The 22,116-nt window shown below is 57.4% G+C and overlaps 1 protein-coding gene across 1 annotated transcript in view; it reads left to right on the top strand.

Annotated features, from left to right (window-relative positions):
• The first annotated feature begins 1,546 nt into the window (after window positions 1–1,546).
• Window positions 1,547–22,116, top strand: part of LOC104309455 (protein shisa-6) — a 65,642-nt gene continuing 45,072 nt past the window's right edge. Inside the window, exons 1-2 of the mRNA XM_054171117.1 lie at window positions 1,547–2,474; window positions 18,035–18,195. Coding sequence (XP_054027092.1) covers window positions 1,786–2,474; window positions 18,035–18,195 — 850 coding nt within the window. The 5' untranslated portion in view covers window positions 1,547–1,785. The remainder of the gene's footprint in view (window positions 2,475–18,034; window positions 18,196–22,116) is intronic.

Genomic DNA, 22,116 nt, shown 5'->3' with positions numbered 1-22,116 from the left:
AGAAGTGAGGGAGCTCTGCCCCTTAGCTGCTTGGGCAGAGCTGCTTGCACACCCAGGCTCCAGTACCCCTGTGTGTGTCTCTAGGTCACCAGCCCGAACAGCTCGTGCACGTTTCTAGGGCTGCTCACACATCTTCATGAGGATCATACCACACACACACTGTGATGCAGAGCATCTATTACTGTCTGTGTGCACTCAGGTAGGGTCTGTGTGGCCCTCAGACATCCACAGGGACCACATTCCCTGCACACACCAATCCATAACCTCGTGCACACCTATAGGAACCACCCCCAGGGCACCACAGCCCCCATAGGCCCTGCTGTGCCCCACACACCTACAGGGACAGGCAGCCATGCCCCACACACATCTATAGGGACCACACCCCTGCCCACCTCCGTAGAGACCATAACCTCATGCACCACATTGTGCTTGCTCTGATGGGGACCACACCTCCTGTAACCCCTGCAGCCCTGCACCCCTATAGCCCTGCACTCCCTACAGCCCTGCACCCCCTACAGCCCTGCACCCTCTACAGCTCTGCACCATCTCTATAGCCCTGCACCCCCCTATAGCCCTGCACCCCCCTATAGCCCTGCACCCCTACAGCTCTGCACCATCTCTATAGCCCTGCACCCCCTATAGCCCTGCACCCCCCTATAGCCCTGCACCCCCTATAGCCCTGCACCCCCTACAGCTCTGCAACATCTCTATAGCCCTGCACCCCCTATAGTCCTGCACCTTCTATAGCCCTGCACCCCCTACAGCTCTGCACCATCTCTATAGCCCTGCACCCCCCTATAGCCCTGCACGCCCCTACAGCCCTGCACCTCCCATAGCCCTGCACCCCCTATAGCCCTGCACGCCCCTACAGCCCTGCACCCCCCTACAGCCCTGCACCCCTCTATAGCCCTGCACCCCCCATAACCCTGTAACCCCTATAGCCCTGCACTCCTCCATAGTCCCGCATGCCCCTATAGACCTACGCCCTCCCCCCCTTAACCCTGCACTCCCCCAGAGCCCTGCACTCACCGTAGACCTGCACATCCCCTAAAGCGCTGCACCCCCTTACAGGTTCCCTTCCTGGTGGCACCGCAGGCAGCCAGCCCGCTCATGCCGATGCCTCCCGAGCGGGCGGAGCCGGAGCCGCGGCCGGTGCGCGCTGCCCCGGGCGGGTTGCGGGGAAAGCTCGGAGGTCTCCGGTCCGGCGCGTTCGCGAAGCGGACCCCGCGCAGGGTGACGGCGGCGGCCCGGGAGTGATGTCAGGAGCGGGCCCGGCAGCGGTGGGCGGGTCTAATCCGGAGCGCCCGGCGCGGCTCGGCTCGGCTCGGCTCGGCTCAGCGCCCGCCCCTGCTCCGCGCCCGGCTCCGCGCCGCTCCGCCCCCGCCTGGGCTCGGAGCGCGGGCAGCCCGGCCCCCGGCCCCGCTGCAGTCCCGCTCCGGCATGGTAAGGCCGTGGGCGGGGGGCGGGGGCGGGCCGGGGGTGCCCGGGGCGCGGGGGACGCGGCGAGCTCTTACCCTTCTTTCCCCGTCTCTCGCAGCGCCTCGCCGGAGGAGTACCGGCCGGCTCCGGACCCTGCTGCTCCCAGCCCCGCTCCGCCGGGCTCCGCTGCGCCCCGGCATGAAGCTGCCGGCGCCGGGCAGCCGCCGCTGAAGAGCCGAGCGGCAGCAGCGGGACAAGCGCCTCCACATCCCCACATCCGCTCCATGGGGCAGAGCCGCGGTCGCTGAGCCCCGCACCGCCGTTCGAGCTCCGCACCGCGCCCGCCGGCCCCCGCCTCGCCCCGCCATGGGGCCGCGGCACCTGCTGCTGCCGCTGCTGCTGCTGCTGGCCCTGCAGCTGCTGGCCCTGCTGCTGGCCGCGCAGGCGGCCGGGCCCCCCCGCGCCAAGGGCAATCGGACCCAGGGGGCGGCGGCGGCGGCTCCACGGCGGACCCCGAAACCGGGCAAGGAGCTGCTGAACCAAACGCTAGCGGGGCCGGGGGCGGCCGCCCCCACGGTGCTGCCCGGGCGAGGGAAGGCAGCGGGAGGCGGCAGGAGCCCCCCCGGCGGCGGTGGGGGTGGTGGGGGCGGCTCGGCCCCGGCCCATGAGACGTGCTGGGGGTACTACGACGTGAGCGGGCAGTGGGACAAGGAGTTCGAGTGCAACAACAGCCTGACAGGCTTCCGCTACTGCTGCGGCACCTGCTTCTACCGCTTCTGCTGCAACAAGCGCGCCGAGAAGCTCAACCAGAGCCTCTGCCGCAACTACAAGAGCCCCGAGTGGGCTCACCCCACCACGGCCAGCGGCTCCCTGCCCGCCGACGGCGGCAACGGAGCCGACGGGGACGCCAACAAGTACGACCCGGACAAGGACAGCACCAACGCCACCGTCTACATCTCGTGCGGGGCCATCGCCTTCGTGCTCATTGCCGGCGTCTTCGCCAAGGTGGCCTACGACAAGGCGCGGCGGCCGCCCCGGGAGATGAACATACACAGGTGCGCTGCTCCCCCTGCTTCCAGCTCCCCTTGTGCCCAGGGACACCCTGCTCGCCCGGGCTTCCTCCTCTCCGCTGCCTCTCCAGGTGTTTCTTTGCTTCTCACACTGCCCGGGGGTTTTCCCGTTGTGCTACCTGTCTAAGGGGTCTTCCTTTTAACCACCGGTCTGAGGGCTTCCCATTTGTGCAGCCTGCACAAGGAGTTCCCTGTTGCATGACCCCTCCAAGAATTCCACCTTTGAGCTGGCTGTGCAAGGGTTCTCCTTTGGCACCCCCCTCCCAGGGTTCCCCATTTCCACCGATGTCCAAGGGTCCTGTTTTCCACTGCTGTCCAAGGGTTTGCAGTTTACATTGCTGTACTTCACCGCTGAAGTACCTCTCCAAGGAGCTCCCCCTGAACTACCTCCCCAAGTCTTGATCATTTGCAGTGGCTGACTGTGAGTTTCCCTCTTGCAGCATCCTTCCAAGGCTTTCCCCTTTGCAATGGCTGACTAAGGGCTGCCCTTATGTTCTTCTCTTGCCTGATCACTTTGAAAGGTCCTCCCTTGAACCACTCATCCAAGGGTTTTCTCCTTTGTGAGGACTGTCCAAGAATTGCCTCTTTGCACCGTCTCCAAAGGATTTTCTCTTTCTACCTACTGAAGAGTTCCTCCTTTGCATGGTCTGTCCAGGAACAACCCCGCTCTTTGGACCATCCTTCCCGACCCTCTCCCACATCCCATCCTGGTGTCCCACTCAACCCTCCCATCCTTGAGGCAGCACCATTGGACCTCTCCCCTTCCCCTGGTTCAGCACCAGCTCTGCAGACAGCCCTGAGCTGCCTCCTTGATCCTGCCCCTCCTGCTCCCCGCTGTGTTCCACACCCACATTGACCCCAGGGGTAGTAGAATTTCTCTGGACCCCCAGGTCCTGCTCTGATGGCCCAAGGAGGCAGGAGTTAGATAAGAGAGAAGGAAATTGCTCTGTGCCCTCCCTGCTCTGTGCCAGCTGCTCCTGGGGGACATTGTGGGGGCAGTGGTGACAGGGAGTGTTCTCTTTCCCTCCTTTTTCTTTCTTTTCCCTTCTAAACTCAGCTAGCTCGAGCTCACAGCCTGTCCTGCCCAGATGGCTGCCAGGGAAGTAGCTTGGTCCTTTTGGTGGTGGTTTTCCACGTTGCTGTAATCAGAGACGACACTCTCGAGGTGCCAGAGAAAATCCTGTTTGAAAGCACAAGCTGAGGCTTCCATCATGGTTCTCCTGCTGTTCAAGTGCTTCTGTTCCCTCAGCTCATGTTTGTTTTGGGGTGAAAAGCTCCCTCCGAATGATATTTGCTTACTTTTGTGCTACTGATCCAAGAGGTTCTGATGTTTGAGCATAAAAAATGTTAGAGGAGCTTCTTTAGAAGAACAGTTGGGAGCATGAGTGGGGAAAGCCTTTATTTCCTGCAGATGAAGCCTCAGAAAAATGACTTTAATGAAGGAATTTTAATCAAAACAATTAAAAGCACTGACCACATTTCTAGGGCTCAATTTCAGTGGCAGTCACCAGAGTCTGAGGGCAGGAACTGGAGCTCTCTACAGAGAATGAGAGCTGAGTGACGCAGTTTGTATTTGTTGGGGAGGATGTGGCTGTGAGGAACCACTGTGGCTGCCATCAGGACTCGAAGGGATGCTGATTTCCACTTGCTGAGGGTCTGGTGCACGTGCTCCACCACAAACCCACCTGCCCCTGCTCTTTGCCTTGGCAAGGAGATAGCTTCAGGGTGCCCAGAGCGTTGTGATGTCTTTCGGGTTGCTTTGTTGATGTGGTATAGGGTCCTGAGAGCAGCTGAGTCAGAACAGAAGCGCTTGGGAGGCTTCAGCAAGGGCTGCTCTCTTGCAAGCACTGTCTTGAGTAAGGGGTTCCCCAGCTGCTCCTTTGGCTTCACGGCAGCTTTGGGCCTTATCTTCACACTAAATTCACCTAACAGGACTGGGGTGCCCGTGTGGTAGAATATAACGTTGTTTAGGCTGGAAAGGACCTTCAAGATCCTCCAGTCCAGCCAGCACCCCAGCCCCGCCAAGTGCACCGCCGAACCGCGGCCCTCAGCACAGCGACACAGCTCCCGGGATGGGGACTTCGGCGCTGCCCTCAGCAACCTGTGCCAGGTCTTCACAACACTTTTGGGGATGAAATTGTTCCTCGTGTCCAACCTGAACCTCCCCTGAGGCTCTTTCCTTTTGTCCTTTCGCTTGCTGCTTGGGAGAACAGACTTGACAGCGCCTGGCTCCCGGGTGGGTCTCACTTCTAGCGCCAGCGTGCTACAAGGTTGCCTCCTTTGAAATCAGACAGAGTGTTGCCAGACGTGTCTGGATTATTCCTGGTGTTTTCATTTCTTTGATGCTCACTTTCCTTTATTTGGATGAGTTCTGGTGAAGTGATTCACCTGCGTGCAGAAGCATGAATGGCAGATTGAGTGCTCGGAAGGTTGACTTGCAGAGCAATTGCAGGAGTTGATTGACTTCTATAATATGGTAGCTGGTACAAGATTATACCCTTCAGGGCTCCGTTACCTCAACTTGATCAACACTGCACCAGGGCTTCAATATTGTGAGGCACATCTCACAGACTGCATTGGGTTGGAAGGGACCCTCAAAGGGCATCTTGTGCAACCCCCCGCAGGCAGCAGGGACAGCTCCAGCCGGAGCAGGCTGCCCAGGGACACAGCCAGGCTGAGCTTGAATGTCTCCAGAGATGGAGCCTCCACCACCTCCCTGGGCAGCCTGTGCCAGTGTCTCCCCAGCCTCCCTGTGCAGAACCTCCTCCTGATGTCCAACTTAACTCTGCCCTTCTCCAGTTCCAAACCACTGCCCCTGGTCCTATCCCCACAGCCCCTTCTGAACAGTCCCTCCCCAGCCTGCCTAGAGCTCCCTTTCAGGTACTGGAAGGCTGCCCTGAGGTCTCTCTGGAGCCTTCTCTTCTCCAGGCTGAACAGCCTCCAGCTAGATGGGGTCTGCACTGTGATGAGCAGGATGTGAATCCGAGGAGTGGGCTGCTTTGTCCCTGAGAGCTCCTGCCCAGTAACAGAGCAGGAGGAGGCCAGCCTGAAGTTGGCTGTGTCTGCCTGAGCTTGTGTCATCTGGAGTGAAGTGCACATCCAGGGTGGTTTGCTGTACTGATCAGCGGCTACACCTCAGTGTGCAGCCCACCAAACCCTCTGGGGTGTGGAGAGCAGCAGAACAAGAGAAATTAGGACAGTGGTTTAGAGATGGTCTGTGCAGCACCCCAGGGCTTGGGAAGGTGAAGCAAGGCTTCACCAGGAGCGAGATGACACTTTGCAGTTCATCCCCTCGTCAAGGGCCGTGTGTGGATGTTACTTCTCTGTGAAGGTCTCCAGCTCCTAGAGCAAATCCTTATTAACTGGGTTAGAAAGATCATTGTGATGGAGGCAGGGCTCATTTGGTGTCTTTTGATGGAGAGGAGGGTTTAGAAATTCACTGGAGAGCTGTCACTCTCCTGTGAAATGACAGGCTGGCTGTGCACTGAGATATGCGAGTGCCTTCAGAGCTGAAAATCCAGGCTTGTTTGCAGGCTCTGCCGTGGACCTGTAAAGCAGAGGCTCTGCTGAGACTCCGGGCTGAGCAGTGACAGCAGCTGACACTTAAGTTCATTTCTAAGAGCAGTAAGTGGAAGTGCTTCAAAAAACAGCCCCTAAAATATTCACATTTTACAGAAACATTTGGAATGCTCTCAACTGGGCTGATTTTTGATGTGATTATGGAATCGTTCAGCCTGGCCAGAGATGCTGAGGAATGTGGTCCAGTGGTGCCCTGGCAGTGCTGGGTTAACTTGATGAACTGAAAGATGTCTTCCAACCAAGATTATATTAGGAAGTGGAGATGGATATTAGGAAATGTTTCTGCCCTGGAAGGGCTCTCAGACATTGGAACAGGCTGCCCAGGGCAGTGCTGCAGTCACCATCCCTGGGGTCAAGCCCCATGTGGACCTGGTGCTTAGGGATGTGGTTTGGTGCTGACCCTTCAGTGCTGGGTTGAAGGTTGGACTGGATGATCCTGAAGGTCTCTTCCAACCAAATACGTTCTGTGATTCTCTGATTCTCTGACTACCTCTTGTCTGGATCTGGCTGTGGAGTTGGCAGCCAGGGCTAACGCATGCTGGGCTGCAGGGAGGAACTAGGGCCGATTTCTGGGGGTTGTCCCCACTAGTGTTGTGTCTGCTGTTGCTCTCTGACTGCACTGGGGAGGATGGTTTGTCCTCATCAGTTCACCAGAGGGTTTTTTGTGCTCAAGCATGTCTTCAGTGGGCAGAGTATTTGCTGTACTTCCTGTAGAGGAATGAGTTAAGGAGTCTCTGGCAGCGAGCAGACGTATCAGCTGTTGGTTTGCAGCGCTGGGTATGTTTTTCGCTAGCAAGGAGGGGTGACCCAGAATATTCTCTTCCCATGGCCATGACCCTGAATCCTCATGCTCCAGCACATATATAATTCACTGCTAGTAGTATCACTCCATGACCCCTGTTTAGCCCTCAGCAGCAGGAGCCAATGCACTCCATGAGCTGGGGATGCACAACCTGGGCGCTGGGCAGGGCTGGAGATGTTGCTGGTCGCAGGCTGCATGGGCAGCTGAAGCCTGTGCTTGCAGGCCGGAGGAGGACGGTGGTGGTGATAGCCCTGGGGCAGTGGTTAAGCCCAGCTGTTCTCGAGAAGCAGCGCTGGGAGTTTGCCCAGCAAACAAGCTCTGCATTCTGCTACAAGGCCATCTTCTGTCTGTCCTTGTGTGGAGCATGGCTGAGGAGCAGTTGGGCTTTTGGAAGGGAGAGGGGGAAACAAGCCCCTGCGGGTGCTCTCCCTGCTCCGAGGGCATCGCCGATGCCTGGGACGGGACAGTTACCTGTGCTGCTCTTCTCCTTGCACCCTCTGCTCCGTGGAGAGCAGCAGTGGCTGCTTCTGCAGCTCAGTGTCCTTCTCCCCTGGGGAGACCATGGTTCAGTTGATCCATTTCTCGCCATTTTTGCTCTGCAGCTCTGATTTTCCACAGGGACCAGAGGCAGTGGATCTCTTTGTCCATGGGTCTGGGAAGGCTGCATGCTCTGGTTTGCATGAGGCCAACTTAAAATACAAAAGGTTTTCTCCTGCAGGCTGCAGGGCAGTGTGGTTGCTAGAGGTCACTGGAGGGTTTCAGACCTCATCTCTGCTGTGGGGCTTGTGAAAACTGCCCATCTCTAAACTTAGTTTCTCAAGCTGTGATCGCAGCTGGCTCCTTCAGCTCTGCTCTCTGCTAATGTGTGTTGCTTATAGAATCCTGGAATCATTTTGACTGGAAAAGACCTTTCAGATTATCAAGTCCAACCCTTCTCTAACTCTACTAAGTCTGGTTCTGAACCATGTCCCTCCACATTACATCTCTGCTTCCTTAAATACTTCCAGGGATGGAGATTCAACCACACCCCTGGGGACCCTGTTCCACTCTTGGAGAATGCTTTCAGTGAACAAGTTTCTTCTAATGTCCAATGTAAACCTCTCCTGGGGCAACCTGAGGACATTTCCTCTCATCCTATCCCCTGTTATTAGGGAGCAGAGCCCAACCCCCACCTGGCTCCAGCCCCCTCTCTGGGAGCTGCAGAGAGCAATGAGGTCTCCCTCAGCCTCCTCTGCTCCAGGCTGAACAAACCCAGTTCCTCAGCTGCTCCTCACCAGCCCTCTTCTCCAGATCTCTAGGTGTGGCCCCAGGGCAGGCAGAGGGTGCTACCAACACACACTTGGCCTCAGGGACTATGGAGAGGATGTTCTTTTCTGGATGCTCTTGCTGTTTGCTTGCTTTCCTCTCCAGTTTGGTTTTCCTTGTTCCCCCTGACTCATTCATCATCACTCACATGCTTTTCAGCTGCACTTTGTCCTGCTTTCTCTTGTTTTCTCCTGAGAGTTTGAGTCTCTTCTCCAAAGTGCTCTGTCCTTCCCTGGGGCACTGAACATGGGTGCACAAGTGTGTTTTAGGCTTAATCAAGGTAAACCAGAAAAAAGCACAATCTCATGGCCTCAGGGAAGCTACTCATGACTAGAATCAAAGAATCATAGAATTGTCTGAGTTGGAGAAGCCCTCCAAGCTCACCCAGTCCAACACCAACCTAACCCCACCATGGCCACCAAACCCCAGGAGCCATGGCCACAGCTTGCTGCAACACCTCCAGGCATGGGGACTCCACCACCTCCCTGGGCAGCCTCTGCCAGGCCCTGACCACTCTGGCAGCAAAGAAATTTCTCCTTCTCTCCAACCTCAGCCTCCCCTGGCACAATTTCAGGCCAATTCCTCTCTTTCTCTCACCTGAGCCTAGGGAGCAGAGCCCAAGCCCTACCTGGCTCCAGCCTCCTCTCAGGGAGCTGCAGAGAGCAATGAGGTCTCCCTCAGCCTCCTCTGCTCCAGGCTCAACACCCCCAGCTCCCTCAGCTGCTCCTCCCCAGCCCTCTTCTCCAGATCCTTCCCCAGTTTAGTTGCCCTTCCTGGACACTCTCCACCCCCTCAATTTCTTTTTTGGAGTGAGGGGCCCAAGACTGAACCCAGGATTCGAGGTGTGCACAGGGGGAAAATCACTTCCCTACTCCTGGACTAGCTCTGTTCCAAACCAGTGCTGCACTTGGTGTAGTTGGTAACTCCCATGGAGGGAGGAGGCCTGGGTGTTGCCTGCTGGCAGGGATTGCCTGGGCTGTGCCCAGTGAGCCGTGGCCTGCTGGGTGTGGATCTGCATGCACCAACCTAAGTGAAATGCTTTTTGTTCTGCTTCACTTACAGGTACTGGGGCAGCTTCAGCCTCAAGCTCTGCTCAGAGTTTGCAGTTGAGTGGGGCTTTTTTTGCCGTGGGTTTGTCTCTGAGTCTCTTTCATAAGAGTGGTTTTGGTGGAGCCTGCCTGGAGACAGCCTTCCACCGCGTGCTCCTCACCCTCCTTTCGTTTTGAACTTCTCCCAGTATGAGAAGCTGCTCCCACAAACTGTGCTGCCTTCACCAAGTCATTTCAATGTCTCCAGTTCCCACTTACTTGATATTTTCCTGCTTCCTAATTAACTTTTTCTATTAGTAACCTTCCACCATAAGATGTCAAGGGAATCCAGCCTAGCTCTGAACTTCTATGTCTTAGTTTTGTAATCTCTCACATCCTTAACTAGCAGCTGAACTGGGGTGTCTTTGGAGCTCAGAAGCTTTTCCAAACTTCTCTTTCAGAGCATAAGATCTGAACCTTGTCAGGAAGATGAGCTCATGGTGTTTCTGTGCTTGCAGTCAGTGTTTCCTCAGAGCCTCGTGTGCTCTGGGGCCGGAGGTCTTGGTGCGTCCGGACGCAGCGGTGAGCTGGGATCCGTCCAGTGAATGTTCTGCTGCAGCTCAGCTCCTGCCCCAACCTCCTTTGTTGCCATGATTTTGCTCTTCAGAGCAGGTACCCTTCACTTCCATGAGTTCAAGGTCCCTTATGGTGCTTACAACCTAGGACTTGGTGCATGACAGGTCTGTCTGCACTTGTGTTTGTCGCAGCGCTGCCTGCCCCAGGGCTGGTGCTGGGGGGAAGCAGACACACAGCCACAGCCAGTGCCAGGCTAAACTCCTGCACCAGCCCAGCTCTTGGCATAATCCCTGCAGAGCTCCATGCCTGTGACATGCCCAGCAGGACCAGCTACTTTTATTTGCTCTTCTTTTCCTGAGCAAGAGCTGTTTCAGTGTTGTGAGGCACATCTCACAGAGTCACAGATTCACAGCTTGCATTGGGTTATCCCCACAGCCCTTCTGAACAGTCCCTCCCCAGCTGTCCTGTAGCTCCTTCATGTACTGGGAGGCTGCTCTGAGGTCTCCCTGGAGCCCTCTCTTCTCCAGGCTGAACAGCCCCAACTCTCCCAGCCTGGCCCCACAGGGAGGTTCTGCAGCCTCTGCTTATCTTGGTGGCCTCCTCTGCAGCCTCTCCAGCAGCTCCAGGTCCTTCTTGTGTTGGGGGTCCCATAACTGGATACATCCCTGCAGGTGAGGTCTCCCCAGAGCAGAGCAGAGGGGGCAGGATCAGCTCTTTCCATCTGCTGGCCTCACTTCTGTAGTCCCTTTAGTCCCTTTGCTGTGCAGTAATGCTCTCTGCTTCCAGTCCTCCCCGGCGCCCCTGCTTGCCGTGCTGGGTGCTCTGCTCTTACCGAGCCCCCTTTCACTCACCCAAGCCGGGGGACACCCAATGGGTCGAGCAGTCTAAGGGATGGAGGGAGGGAGGAAGTATGTGTGACAAGACCAGAGGAGATGGCCTCAAGCTGTGCCAGGGGAGGCTCAGGTTGGATGTTAGGAACAATTCCTTCCCAGCAAGGGCTCTCAGGCACTGGCCCAGGCTGCCCAGGGAGGTGGTGGAGTCCCCATCCCTGGAGGGGTCTCAGAGCTGTGTGGCTGTGGTGCTGAGGGCTGTGGTGCTGAGGGCTGTGGTGCTGAGGGCTGTGGTGCAGTGGCAGAGGTTAGCAGCAGGGGTGGCTTGGTGAGCTCTGGGGGAGCAGTTGGTGATCTCAGCTCAGCAGCCCTATGGAGCTCGGGTTCTGCGCTGTTCCGCGGCCCGGTGGCAGCAGTCAGCAGGTGGCAGCCTGCTCTCTGCTTGTGCCCAGCCTGCACCCTACGAGCAGCTGGGGACAGGGTCCTGCAGCCACCGGCCTCCTCCTGCCCCTGCTGCCCCTGAGCAGCCTCATCAGGGCTTGAAGGAGAGCTTGACCCTTGCTGCTTTGGCTGCTTTCTCCTTATTCACAGCTCTGTGAGGACACCTCAGCTGCAAGGCTTCACTTTAACTTTTCACTTGCAAAAGCTTTCCCCAGCAGTTTATTTCTCTCTGAACCTGTTGTAGAACCATTCAAAGCAGCTATGGTGTGGGATTAGTAATTGTAGTAAATTCCTTCCCTGCATCCCAGCAGCAATAAGAGATTTACTCAGTTTGTATTGGTGTGAGAGGTGTGAGGTGCATCAGCAATGCTGTGTCCAGAGGAGCAGGGAGGGAACTGTCCCCTGGGACTCAGCTCTGGGGAGGCCACACCTGGAGTGCTGGCTTCAGTTCTGGGCACTCAGTACAGGAGAGCTGTGGAGGTGCTGGAGCCAGGGCAGAGCAGGGCAAGGAAGCTGGGAAGGGCCTGGAGAAGAAATCTGATGGAGAGCAACTGAAGGAGCTGGGGATGGTTGGTGTGAAAGAGAGGAGGCTGAGGGAAGACCTCCTGGCTCTCTACAGCTCCCTGAAAGGAGGTTGTGGAGAGGCTGCTGCTGGTCTCTGCTCCCAGGTCATTAGTGATAGAAGAAGAGGGAATGGCCTCAAGCTGCCACTGGGGAGGTTCAGACTGGACAGGAGGAAGGATTTATTCCCAGCAAGAGTGGTCAGACACTGGCACAGGCTGCCCAGGGAGGTGGTGGAGTCACCAACCCTGGAGGTGTTTAAAGGAGCTTTGGATGTGGTGCTTGGGCATATGGATTAGGGGTGAGCCTTGTAGAGTGGAGTCAGGATCCTGAGGGTCTTGCTCAACCTGAATGATTCTGTGGTTCTGAGTCCTGGGCCCAGTCCTGGACTCCTTAGTTCAAAAGGGAGAGGGAACTGCTGGGGAGAGTCCAGGGCAGGCTGCAGAGCTGCTGAGGGGCTTGGAGCAGCTCTGGGAGCAGCAAAGGCTGAGAGCCCTGGGGCTGAGAGCCTGCAGAAGAGCAGCCCCAGAGGGCAGCTGAGCAATGCTCAGCAAGAGCTAAAGGAGCTGTGGGGGGCAAGAGGCTGGGGCCAGGCTCTGCTGAGTGGTGCCCAGGGCCAGCACAAGGGGCAGTGGGCAGAGACTGGCAGCCAGGAGGTTGGATCTGAGCAGGAGGAGAAAGTTGTTTGTTGTGAGGGTGCTGGAGGCCTGGAGCAGGCTGCCCAGAGAGGTTGTGGAGTCTGCTGGTGTGGAGAGCTTCCAACCCCCCCTGGGCACTGTGCTCCTTGGACTGGGTGAGCTCCAGAGGTGCCTTCCAACCCCTCCATGCTGGATTCTGGGATTTCTGTAGTATACAGCCTGCAGATCCTGTCCCAAAGACAAGAGCTTTACTTGCCAGTTGCTGACTCCACCTCAGGTTGTAGGGCCAGGAGGAGTGCTGAGCTGCCAGTGCCAGCTGTGCTGTTGGTTTCTCTGTGGGACTCCTGCACTGCTGCTCCTACAGCCCAGCTGTTTCCCACACACAGGCAGCCATGCCCTGGCTGTGTGTCTCTGAGGTAGCTATGTTGCCCCTGTGTCAGCTTGGAGCCCCCAAGAGCAGTGAGTCAGGAGGGCTGCCAGCCTCAATCTGCTGTTAGCTTCTGGGGAAGCACCATGGTCCCAGCATAGCCCTAATTAAGCTTTCAGTGGGATCTGTTGCTGAAGTCACAGTAAATCCAGGAGCTTCACAACCCTTCCTTGTCTTTGGCAGGAAGATTTCTCAGCAGACCTCTGACTTTTTCCTGTATCATTTATCTCCAGGAAGAACATTGCCTGAGTGGTGCTGGCTGCAGGGGCACACAGGCATTGCCCTTGGAGGAGTGTCCCAGTGCCTGTGTTTGTCTCTTCTGAGCTCCACGGAGCAGTAACCAGTTCTCCTACGCAGCAGGCACACGCCCAGGCATCCGCCGCGCACCGCAGCTCGGCTTACTCTGACAAACATTTCCAGAGCTCTCAAGCTGAGTTTTCATAGATGCAGAAGGGGACCTTGCAGATCATCCACAACCTTTCCCAGCCCTGCCCCTGCCCACGCTCCTACATTTCACAGATTCATGGACCAGTTTAGGTTGGCACCCCCAGCCCTTGTCCAAAGCCCCTCCCCAGCTCTCCTGGAGCCCTTCAGGTACTGGAAGACCTCCCCAAAGGCTTCTCTTCTCCAGGCTGGGCAGCCACACCTCTGACTGCTTTGCTGCTGTTACCTGCAGGAACAGGTTATGTCTTTGGCTGATGTAGGACAGTGCTGAGCCACTGAGATTTCAGCAAGAAGCTCTGCTTTTGTAGAGTGGCTTTCACATGAAGAAAGCTTCCTCCTAAAGGAGTCTGCTGCTGGCAGCATCCTTGTGTCACCCTCCCTGGATCACTTTTAAGTGGTATTGGTGTAAACAATTGAAGTTCCATCCTGACAGGATCCTAGAGATTTTTGGGTTGGAAAAGCCCTCTGAGATCATCTAACCCTCAACCCAACCCCACCATGGCCACCAAACCATGGCCCTGAGTGCCATGGCCACAGCTTGCTGGAACACCTCCAGCCATGGGGACTCCACCACCTCCCTGGGCAGCCTCTGCCACTCCCTGACCACTCTGGCAGCAAAGAAATGTTTCCTCCTCTCCAACCTCAGCCTCCCCTGGCACAATTTCAGGACATTTCCTCTCCTTCTCTCACCTGAGCCTAGGGAGCAGAGCCCAAGCCCCACCTGGCTCCAGCCTCCTCTCAGGGAGCTGCAGAGAGCAATGAGGTCTCCCTCAGCCTCCTCTGCTCCAGGCTCAACACCCCCAGCTCCCTCAGCTGCTCCTCCCCAGCCCTCTTCTCCAGACCTTTCCCCAGTTTAGTTGCCCTTCCTGGACATTCTCCAGCTCCTCAATGTCCTTCTTGGAGTGAGAAGCCCAAATCTTTCTGGTGTGAGGTCAGACATGGCCAGGCAGTGTGCTGGAGGTGGTATCAAGGAGCTGGCAGGGATGGGGAGAGCTGATGGCAGGCAGTGTGCACTTTGGTGTTTCACAGCCAACATGGGGGAGTGACATGGGGCAGGGAGCCTGGGACCCATCCTCCAGGACAGCACCGCCCCAGCTCTGGCAAGGGTGGCAGGTGGCTCAGTGTGGACAGTGCTTGAAGCTTCAGAAGGTGCAGCAGGTCTGGGGACAGAATCCAACCCAAACCATGAGTAATGCTCAGACCTGGCCTGCTCAGCCTGTGGTGTCTGAAGTCCCTCTCCCTGGGATGCTTCCAGCGGGGCTGGCTCCTCGGCTGCCTCAATCAGCTCTCGCAGGCAGCGCCTCCTGCCCTGGGGCAGACTCAAACCTCACCTCTGTTTAAGGTCTTGAAGTGAATCCCTTTCTGTGCTGAAGTCAGTTGGGAGTTCTGCCACAGATTCCATCACAGCTCTGCCTTGAGCAGGCTTTTATCTCAGCTCCTTTCACTGTACTCTGGCAGCTCCATTTGGTCATATTCTTTCCGTTCTTCCCCAAGTTCACAGTGAGTAGCAAAAGGCAACTCTGCCTGCCAGCACCATGCACATGGGGGCCCCAGGAGGGGGTTTTCAGAAGGTAATTGGGTGGAGTTCTGTGTGTGTACAACCTGCACCCCAGGAAACACTCAGCTCTTCCCAGCAGCTTTTCCTGCCAGCATCTCAGACCTTCTGCTCTGCCTGGGCTGAGCCCCAGCAGTGAGGGCAGCAGGGGCAGGGAAGGATTCTGCCCCTCTGCTGGGCTCTGCTCACAGCCCTGCAGTGCTGGGGCAGCTCTGGAGCCCTCAGCACAGACAGGGACCTGCTGCAGCAGGGCCAGAGGAGGCCACAGCAGTGCTGGCAGGGCTGGAAGCCCTCTGCTGGGAGCCAGGCTGAGAGAGTTGGCCTTGGGCAGCCTGCAGAGGAGAAGGCTCCAGGGAGAGCTTCTGGTGGCCTTGCAGAGCTTCAAGGGCTGAGCAGAGAGCTGGGCACAGACTCTGGAGCAGGGCCTGTGGTGCCAGCAGCAGGGGCAATGGTTTGGAACTCAGAGAGGGAGCTTGAGAGTGGAGAGAAGGAGAAATGTTTGGTGCTGAGGGTGGGGAGAGCCTGGCCCAGGCTGGCCAGAGAGCTGGGAGCTGCCCCATGGCTGGCAGCAGTGCAGGGCAGGTTGTGTGGGGCTGTGAGCAGCCTGCTCTGGCTGGGGCTGTCCCTGCTGGCTGCAGGGGGTGGACTGGAGGAGCTTTGGAGGTCCTTTCCCACCTAAACCATCTGGGATTCTATGATTCAATCTTATTTTCCACAGGCCACATCCCAGCCTGTTGGTTCTGCCACCCAAGCTCCCCTTGCCTTCAGCAGAAGGGATACCTGTGCCCATGTGGGCAGAGACTGGCAGCCAGGAGGTTGGATCTGAGCAGGAGGAGAAAGTTGTTTGTTGTGAGGGTGCTGGAGGCCTGGAGCAGGCTGCCCAGAGAGGTTGTGGAGTCTCCTGGTGTGGAGAGCTTCCAACCCCCCTGGGCATTGTGCCCCTGGGCAAGCTGCTGGGGGTGCCCTGCTGGAGCAGGGCTTGGACTGGGGTGACTCCTAGAGGTCCCCTCCAACCCCACCCTGCTGGGATTCTGTGTCTCTCTGAGCTCCTGGACTTCACAGCTGCCTGATCTTTATTGAGGCTTGTTCCTGGGTCCTCCATTCTCTACTCCTCTGCTCTCTTTCTTCCTGCTCTGTTTGGGGTTTCTGTCACTCCCTGCCATTGCTCCTCTCCCAGTTTCCTCTCAAGCTCTTTTCTCATTAGCAAAGTCTTCTGATCTAATCTGTCAACATCGGGGCCCAAGCTGATGCCCCAGCTTGCCACCCTACTGCTTACCCCCTCCCTTTGAGCCTTTTCTATTGCCAGTAAGACTTTTTGTTCTTTCTGTCCTTGCAAAAATTATCAAACCACATCCTCGTGGAATGGGTTGGGTTGGAAGGGAGCTCAAAGCTCAGCCAGCTCCAGCCCCCTGCCCTGGGCAGGGACCCCTCCCACCAGCACAGCTTGCTCAGGGCCTCATCCAGCCTGGCCTGGACCACCTCCAGGCAGGGCACAGCCACAGCCTCCCTGGGCAGCCTGTTCTGTGTCTCCCCAACCTGTACCAGGCTGCCCAGGGGGGGTGTGGGTGACCCCAAATGTCTCATTGCTGTAGAGTGCCTTTGCTCACCCTGCCCTGTGTGTGTCCAAAGCAGTCACTTAGGCCAGAGCTCCCTGCTGGCCCAGCTGAGGGCAGCCCCTGTCCTCTGCCAGGTCAGACATCAGGCGGTTTTTCTGCCTGCAGCGGTCTGGAGCATCCCTGGTGTCAGCAGGTGTGTCCTGTGCTGCTGTGGGCAGCAGCCTCAGCCTTGTGCCGGGGCTGAGGCTGGTGAGGAGCTGCCAGAAGTGCTTATCTCCGGCTGGGCCTCTGCTCTTGTGCAGCTCCAGCTCCAGCACTGCTGCCACAGGTAGCAGGATCCAGCCAGGGAACTTTGTGCTCCTGAGATAAGAGCCCTGGCGTCACAGGAGGGTTGCTGGAGTGGCTCAGGGCCTGCTGCAGGTGACATCAGTCAGGCTGATTGTGTCCCAGTGGCTGCACACACAGGACCCAGACTGAGTGATGGCTCTGTCACGACTGAAGCTGTTGCAGTGGACAGACAGCAGCACCCAGGAGACTTCTGCTGCCCGAGGCCTTCCTCCGTTAAGTGTCTCTGACCTTCCCCTCGGTGCCTTATGGAAATCATCTGGAGCACACAGAGCAGTGTGATTGAATTGGCACACAGATCAGCAGGTGCATCCAAGTTCCACTTTCTCCCACCTATCATGTTCTCTTCTGCTGGTGCTGAGCAGTCTTTTTTCTCTGCATGGCCATTAAAGAGGACAAGTGAGCACTCAGGAGACACGGTGTGGTGTGGTTAGGGCAGGGGAACACCTTCAGCATGGCTGAATTCACAGTGGTTTAGTGCCACACTTAGGAGCTAGATCTGGTTTTGATAGAATCACAGCACTGTTGAGGCTGGAAGAGACCTCTGAGCTCATCCAGCCCAGCCCTCACCCACAGCTCACAAAGCCAGCCCTGCTGCTAAGCCACTGCCACTGCACCACAGCCCTCAGAACCACAGCCACACAGCTCTGAAACCCCTCCAGGGTTGGGGACTCCACCGCCTACCCTTGCTGGGAAGGAATTGTTCCTAACACCCAACCTGAACCTCCCCTGGCACAACCTGAGGCTGCTGCTTCTCGTCCTGTCACTTGCTGCATGTGAGAAAGGCCCAACCCCCACCTGGCTCCAGCCTCCTCTCAGGGAGTTGGAGAGGGGAATGAGGTCTCCCTCAGTCTGGGAGCAGGCTGCCCAGAGAGGTTGTGGAGTCTCCTGGTGTGGAGAGCTTCCAACCCGCCCTGGGCACTGTGCCCCTGGGCAAGCTGCTTGGGCTGGGTGGTGCCCAGAGGTGCCTTCCAACCCCACCCTGCCAGGGCTCTGATTCTGTGCTCCTGACTGCGGGGACCACACTGCTGATCTCCTTCAGTCCGGAAGAGGTTTGGCTTTAGCAGGGCAGTTTTGGTGCAACCCTCAGAAGCAGCTGAGTGCTAGGGCTGTGGGGTGGGGGGTGGTGACTCTTGCTGGGGGCAGAGCTTTGGGCTGTGGGGAACAGCTCATCTGTGCTGCCAGGGACAGCAAGGAAAAGGATGGAGAGAAGACATCACCCCGGGGCGAGGTGAATTAGTGAAGCAGAGGAAGAGCTCCACAGTAGCCAGGCAGCCCTGGCAATAGTGCAGCAGCCCCACGCAGAGGAGAGCTCCTGAGGCAGATTTGGTGGTGGTTGCTTTCTGCTCTTTGTGGCAGCAGTTCAGCTGCTGCTGGATTCTCCTGCTGGCCGCAGAAGTGAAAACTCTGAAAGCCCCTTTTAACCTTTCCTTTGCGTCCTTCTTTCTCTCTCCCCAGGGCTCTGGCTGACATCTTAAGGCAGCAGGGACCCATCCCAATAGCACACTGTGAAAGAGAGACTATCTCGGCCATAGATACCTCCCCCAAAGAGAGCACCCCGGTCAGGACAGCTTCCAAGAACCACTTCACGCCAGTGCGCAGCTCCAAGAGCAACCCAGGTGAGTGCAGCCTCTGCCCCGGGCTCTGCTGGCAGCAGCACAGCAAGGTCTGCTCTGCTGGGGGGGTGGAGAGCCAACATGAGGATAAAAAATGGAGTGAAGAGGAAATACGGTGGAGCAGAGGAGCTCAGGGATCAGTGGTGATAGTTCTGCTCCCTGCAGGCTTTCTGGAAGTTGAGCATGAGTGAGGTAGGAGGTCAGCTTGAACCAAGTGGTGGTGGCAGGCTTGGACCTGGTGTGTTCCCAGCACACCTTAGGAAGTTTCTGCACACAGCTGATGAGAAGAAAGAAATCCACTTCACTGAGGCCACCTCATTCTTCCAGGTGAACTTCAGGTGTGGTGAGAGCAAGGTGTGGCAAATGACCTAAAGGGTGTCCCAAGAGCTTAAAGGCACTGGCTGGAGGCCCTCCAGAGGCACTGAGCTGGGAGCTGGGGCACACCAGTTCTGGGGGATGCTACTGGCTTAGTGAATTTGGTCAAACCATGGGGTTGCTTCTTGCCTTGGTTGTTGGATGGGGGAACCCAGAAACTCCAGACCTGGCAGCCTGAGCTCAGTGCCAGGGAAAGTGATGGAGCAGATTATCCTGGGGGCAATAACTGCACCTGAAGGATGGCCAAGGGCTCAGGCCCAGCCAGCAGGGATTCAGGCAGGGCAGCTCCTGCCTCACCAACCTGATCTCCTTCCATGCCCAGGGGACTGCCTGGGGGATGTGGGGCAGGCTGTGGATGGAGTCTGCCTGGACTCCAGCAAGGCCTTTGCCACTGTCCCCCACAGCAAACTCCTGGCCAAGCTGTCAGCCCCTGGCTGGGACAGCAGCACTGAGCTGGGTTAGGAACTGGCTGGAGGCTGAGCCCAGAGAGTGGTGGTGAATGGTGCCACAGCCAGCTGGCAGCCAGGCACCAGTGGTGTGCCCCAGGGAGCAGTGCTGGGCCCCAGCCTGATCAATATCTTTATTGATGGTCTGGAGGAGGGGATGGAGTCCATCAGCAGTAAGTCTGCAGATGACACCGAGCTGGGAGCAGATGTTGGTCAGTTAGAGGCCAGAAGGGCTCTGCAGAGGGACCTCGACCGACTGGACAGATGGGCAGAGGCCAACAGGATGGCATTCAACAAGTCCAAGTGCCAGGGGCTGCACTTTGGCCACAGCAACCCCAGGCAGAGCTCCAGGCTGGGGTCAGAGTGGCTGAGAGCTGCCAAACAGAGAGGGACCTGGGGGTGCTGATTGACAGCTGCCTGAACGTGAGCCAGCAGTGTGCCCAGGGGGCCAAGAAGGCCAATGGCATCCTGGCCTGCATCAGGAGCAGTGTGGCCAGCAGGAGCAGGGAGGTCATTGTGCCCCTGGACTCTGCACTGGTTAGGCCACACCTTGAGTCCTGTGTCCAGTTCTGGGTCCCTCAGTTTAAGAAGGACATTGAGACACTTGAAGGTGTCCAGAGAAGGGCAACAAGGCTGGGGAGAGGCCTTGAGCACAGCCCTGTGAGGAGAGGCTGAGGGAGCTGGGGTTGCTTAGCCTGGAGAGGAGGAGGCTCAGGGCTGACCTCATTGCTCTCTACAACTACCTGAAGGGAGGTTGTAGCCAGGTGGGGGTTGGTCTCTTCTGTCTAGCAACCAGCACCAGAACAAGAGGACACAGTCTCAAGCTGCGCCAGGGGAGGTTTAGACTCAAGGTGAGGAGAAAGTTCTTCACCGAGCGAGTCGTTCGGCATTGGGATGTGCTGCCCAGGGAGGTGGTGGAGTCCCCATCCCTGGAGGTGTTCCAAAGGGGATTGGATGTGGCACTTGGTGCCATGAGGTCTGTGGTGCCAGGTTGGACTCGATGATCTTTGAGGTCTCTTCCAACCTTGCTGATACTGGAGGCTGTGAGTGGCTCAGGCTCCCAGGTAAAGCCTTTGTTCTGACTGAGTGCATGCTTCTGATATTGATACCTCTCAAAGCCACGTCGGGATGGGGGCTCAGCACCTCTCTTGGGTGGGAAGTGGTGGAGCTGCCATCACTTGGCACCTCTGAGTTGGGACTGAAGGTGTGCCACAGAGGTGCACCCTCACTCAGTCCCAAGCTGTTCAGCCTCACCTCGAAGGGTCTGGGTGGCCTTTTCTGATCTGTGTCACCTGGTGATCAGAAGAGGTTTTGCAGATGGTCCCTGCTGAAGGAAGCCATCAGGAGCTCAGAGTGCTCCAGGACCTGCAAGGCTTGAGGTACTCTGTGCAGGGCCAGTGGCTGTGGTTTCCATAGCCTCTTGGCAGTGACTCTTAGAAGGGCTCTGCCACAATGTAGATCACCACCCTCTGGAGGCAAGAGCAGGTGACCATGTTCTCTGGAAGCCTCCCCTGCTGCTGGAACAAAGCAATTTCCCTGCAAACCCAGAGGGATTTCTTTGCTCTCTGGTTTTTGCTCAGAGGCTGCTGAACCCTGTAATTGTGTGTGCCAGAGTCAGAGCTGTGACAAAGAGCTGGGCTGCAGAGAGCAGGAGGGGAGCTGGCTGGAAGGAGAAGCTGCTTTTGCATATCTAGGGCTTAGGATTGGCTCCTGAGAGTCTCTGTGCTTCTGCCCAGGAGGGAAATGCAAGAAAGAAAGATTTATGGCCAGTGAACAGCTTCAGAATCATAGAATGGCAGGGGTGGGAAGGGACCTCAGGAGATCACCAAGTTGTTCAGCCTCCAGGGAGACCTCAGAGCAGCCTTCCAGGACCTGAAGGGCTCCAGGAGAGCTGGGGAGGGACTTTGGACAAGGGCTGGGAGTGCCAGGATGAGGAACAATGGCTTTGAGCTGGGAGAGAGGAGACTGAGAGTGGAGAGGAGGAAGAAATTGCTGGCAGTGAGGCTGGGGAGAGCCTGGCACAGGCTGCCCAGGGAGGCTGTGGCTGTGCCCTGCCTGGAGGTGTTCCAGGCCAGGCTGGATGAGGCCCTGAGCAAGATGTGCTGGTGGGAGGTGTCCCTGCCCAGGGCAGGGGGCTGGGGCTGGAGCACAGGGATTGTCAGACTACAAAGTGACAGACCCTGTGAAGGGTCTGCTTGGTCCTTGTTGAGAAATGGGACATGAGATGAGCAAGGCAAAGTGGTTTGGGAGGAGAAGGCATCACTGTGAGAGATGAGCTCTGCTTGGCTGTAGGTTTGCCCATCTGGTGTGAAGGAGAAACATCAGGTCTGCCCAGCTCCAGAGGGACAGGGAACTGCTGGAGAGAGTCCAGGGCAGGCTGCAGAGCTGCTGAGGGGCCTGGAGCAGCTCTGGGAGCAGCAAAGGCTGAGAGCCCTGGGGCTGAGAGCCTGCAGAAGAGCAGCCCCAGAGGGCAGCTGAGCAATGCTCAGCAAGAGCTAAAGGAGCTGGGGGGGGGCAAGAGGCTGGGGCCAGGCTCTGCTGAGTGGTGCCCAGGGCCAGCACAAGGGGCAGTGGGCACAGACTGGCAGCCAGGAGGTTGGATCTGAGCAGGAGGAGAAAGTTGTTTGTTGGGAGGGTGCTGGAGGCCTGGAGCAGGCTGCCCAGAGAGGTTGTGGAGTCTGCTGGTGTGGAGAGCTTCCAACCCCCCCTGGGCACTGTGCCCCTGGGCAAGCTGCTGGGGGTGCCCTGCTGGAGCAGGGCTTGGGCTGGGTGAGCTCCAGAGGTCCCTTCCAGCCTCTGCCAGTCTGTGATTCTCAGATTCTGTAATCCACCTATCTATGGCCACTGCTTTTGCTGCCACTGATGCCTGATGGAAGGTTCAGGACCAAAGCAAAGTCTGTGGTGTCTTTGCCCAGGCACCTCCCAGCAGGGGGTTTCAGGACTCTCTCTGCTCTGCAGTGGGGCAGGAGGACGTGCTGTTAGGTTTTGTCTGTACTTCTGCGTTATGCTTTGAGATGGAAAACTCAAAGTCTGGCAGATTCTTGTTTCAGGAGGTAAGAGCAGCAGTCCCTCTGTCCTAGACACAGAGACCATTGCCATTGTT

Source organism: Dryobates pubescens, chromosome 20 (assembly GCF_014839835.1).
Source record: "Dryobates pubescens isolate bDryPub1 chromosome 20, bDryPub1.pri, whole genome shotgun sequence".
NCBI classification, from domain to species: domain Eukaryota; kingdom Metazoa; phylum Chordata; class Aves; order Piciformes; family Picidae; genus Dryobates; species Dryobates pubescens.
This window is presented reverse-complemented; position numbering and strand designations above follow the sequence as displayed.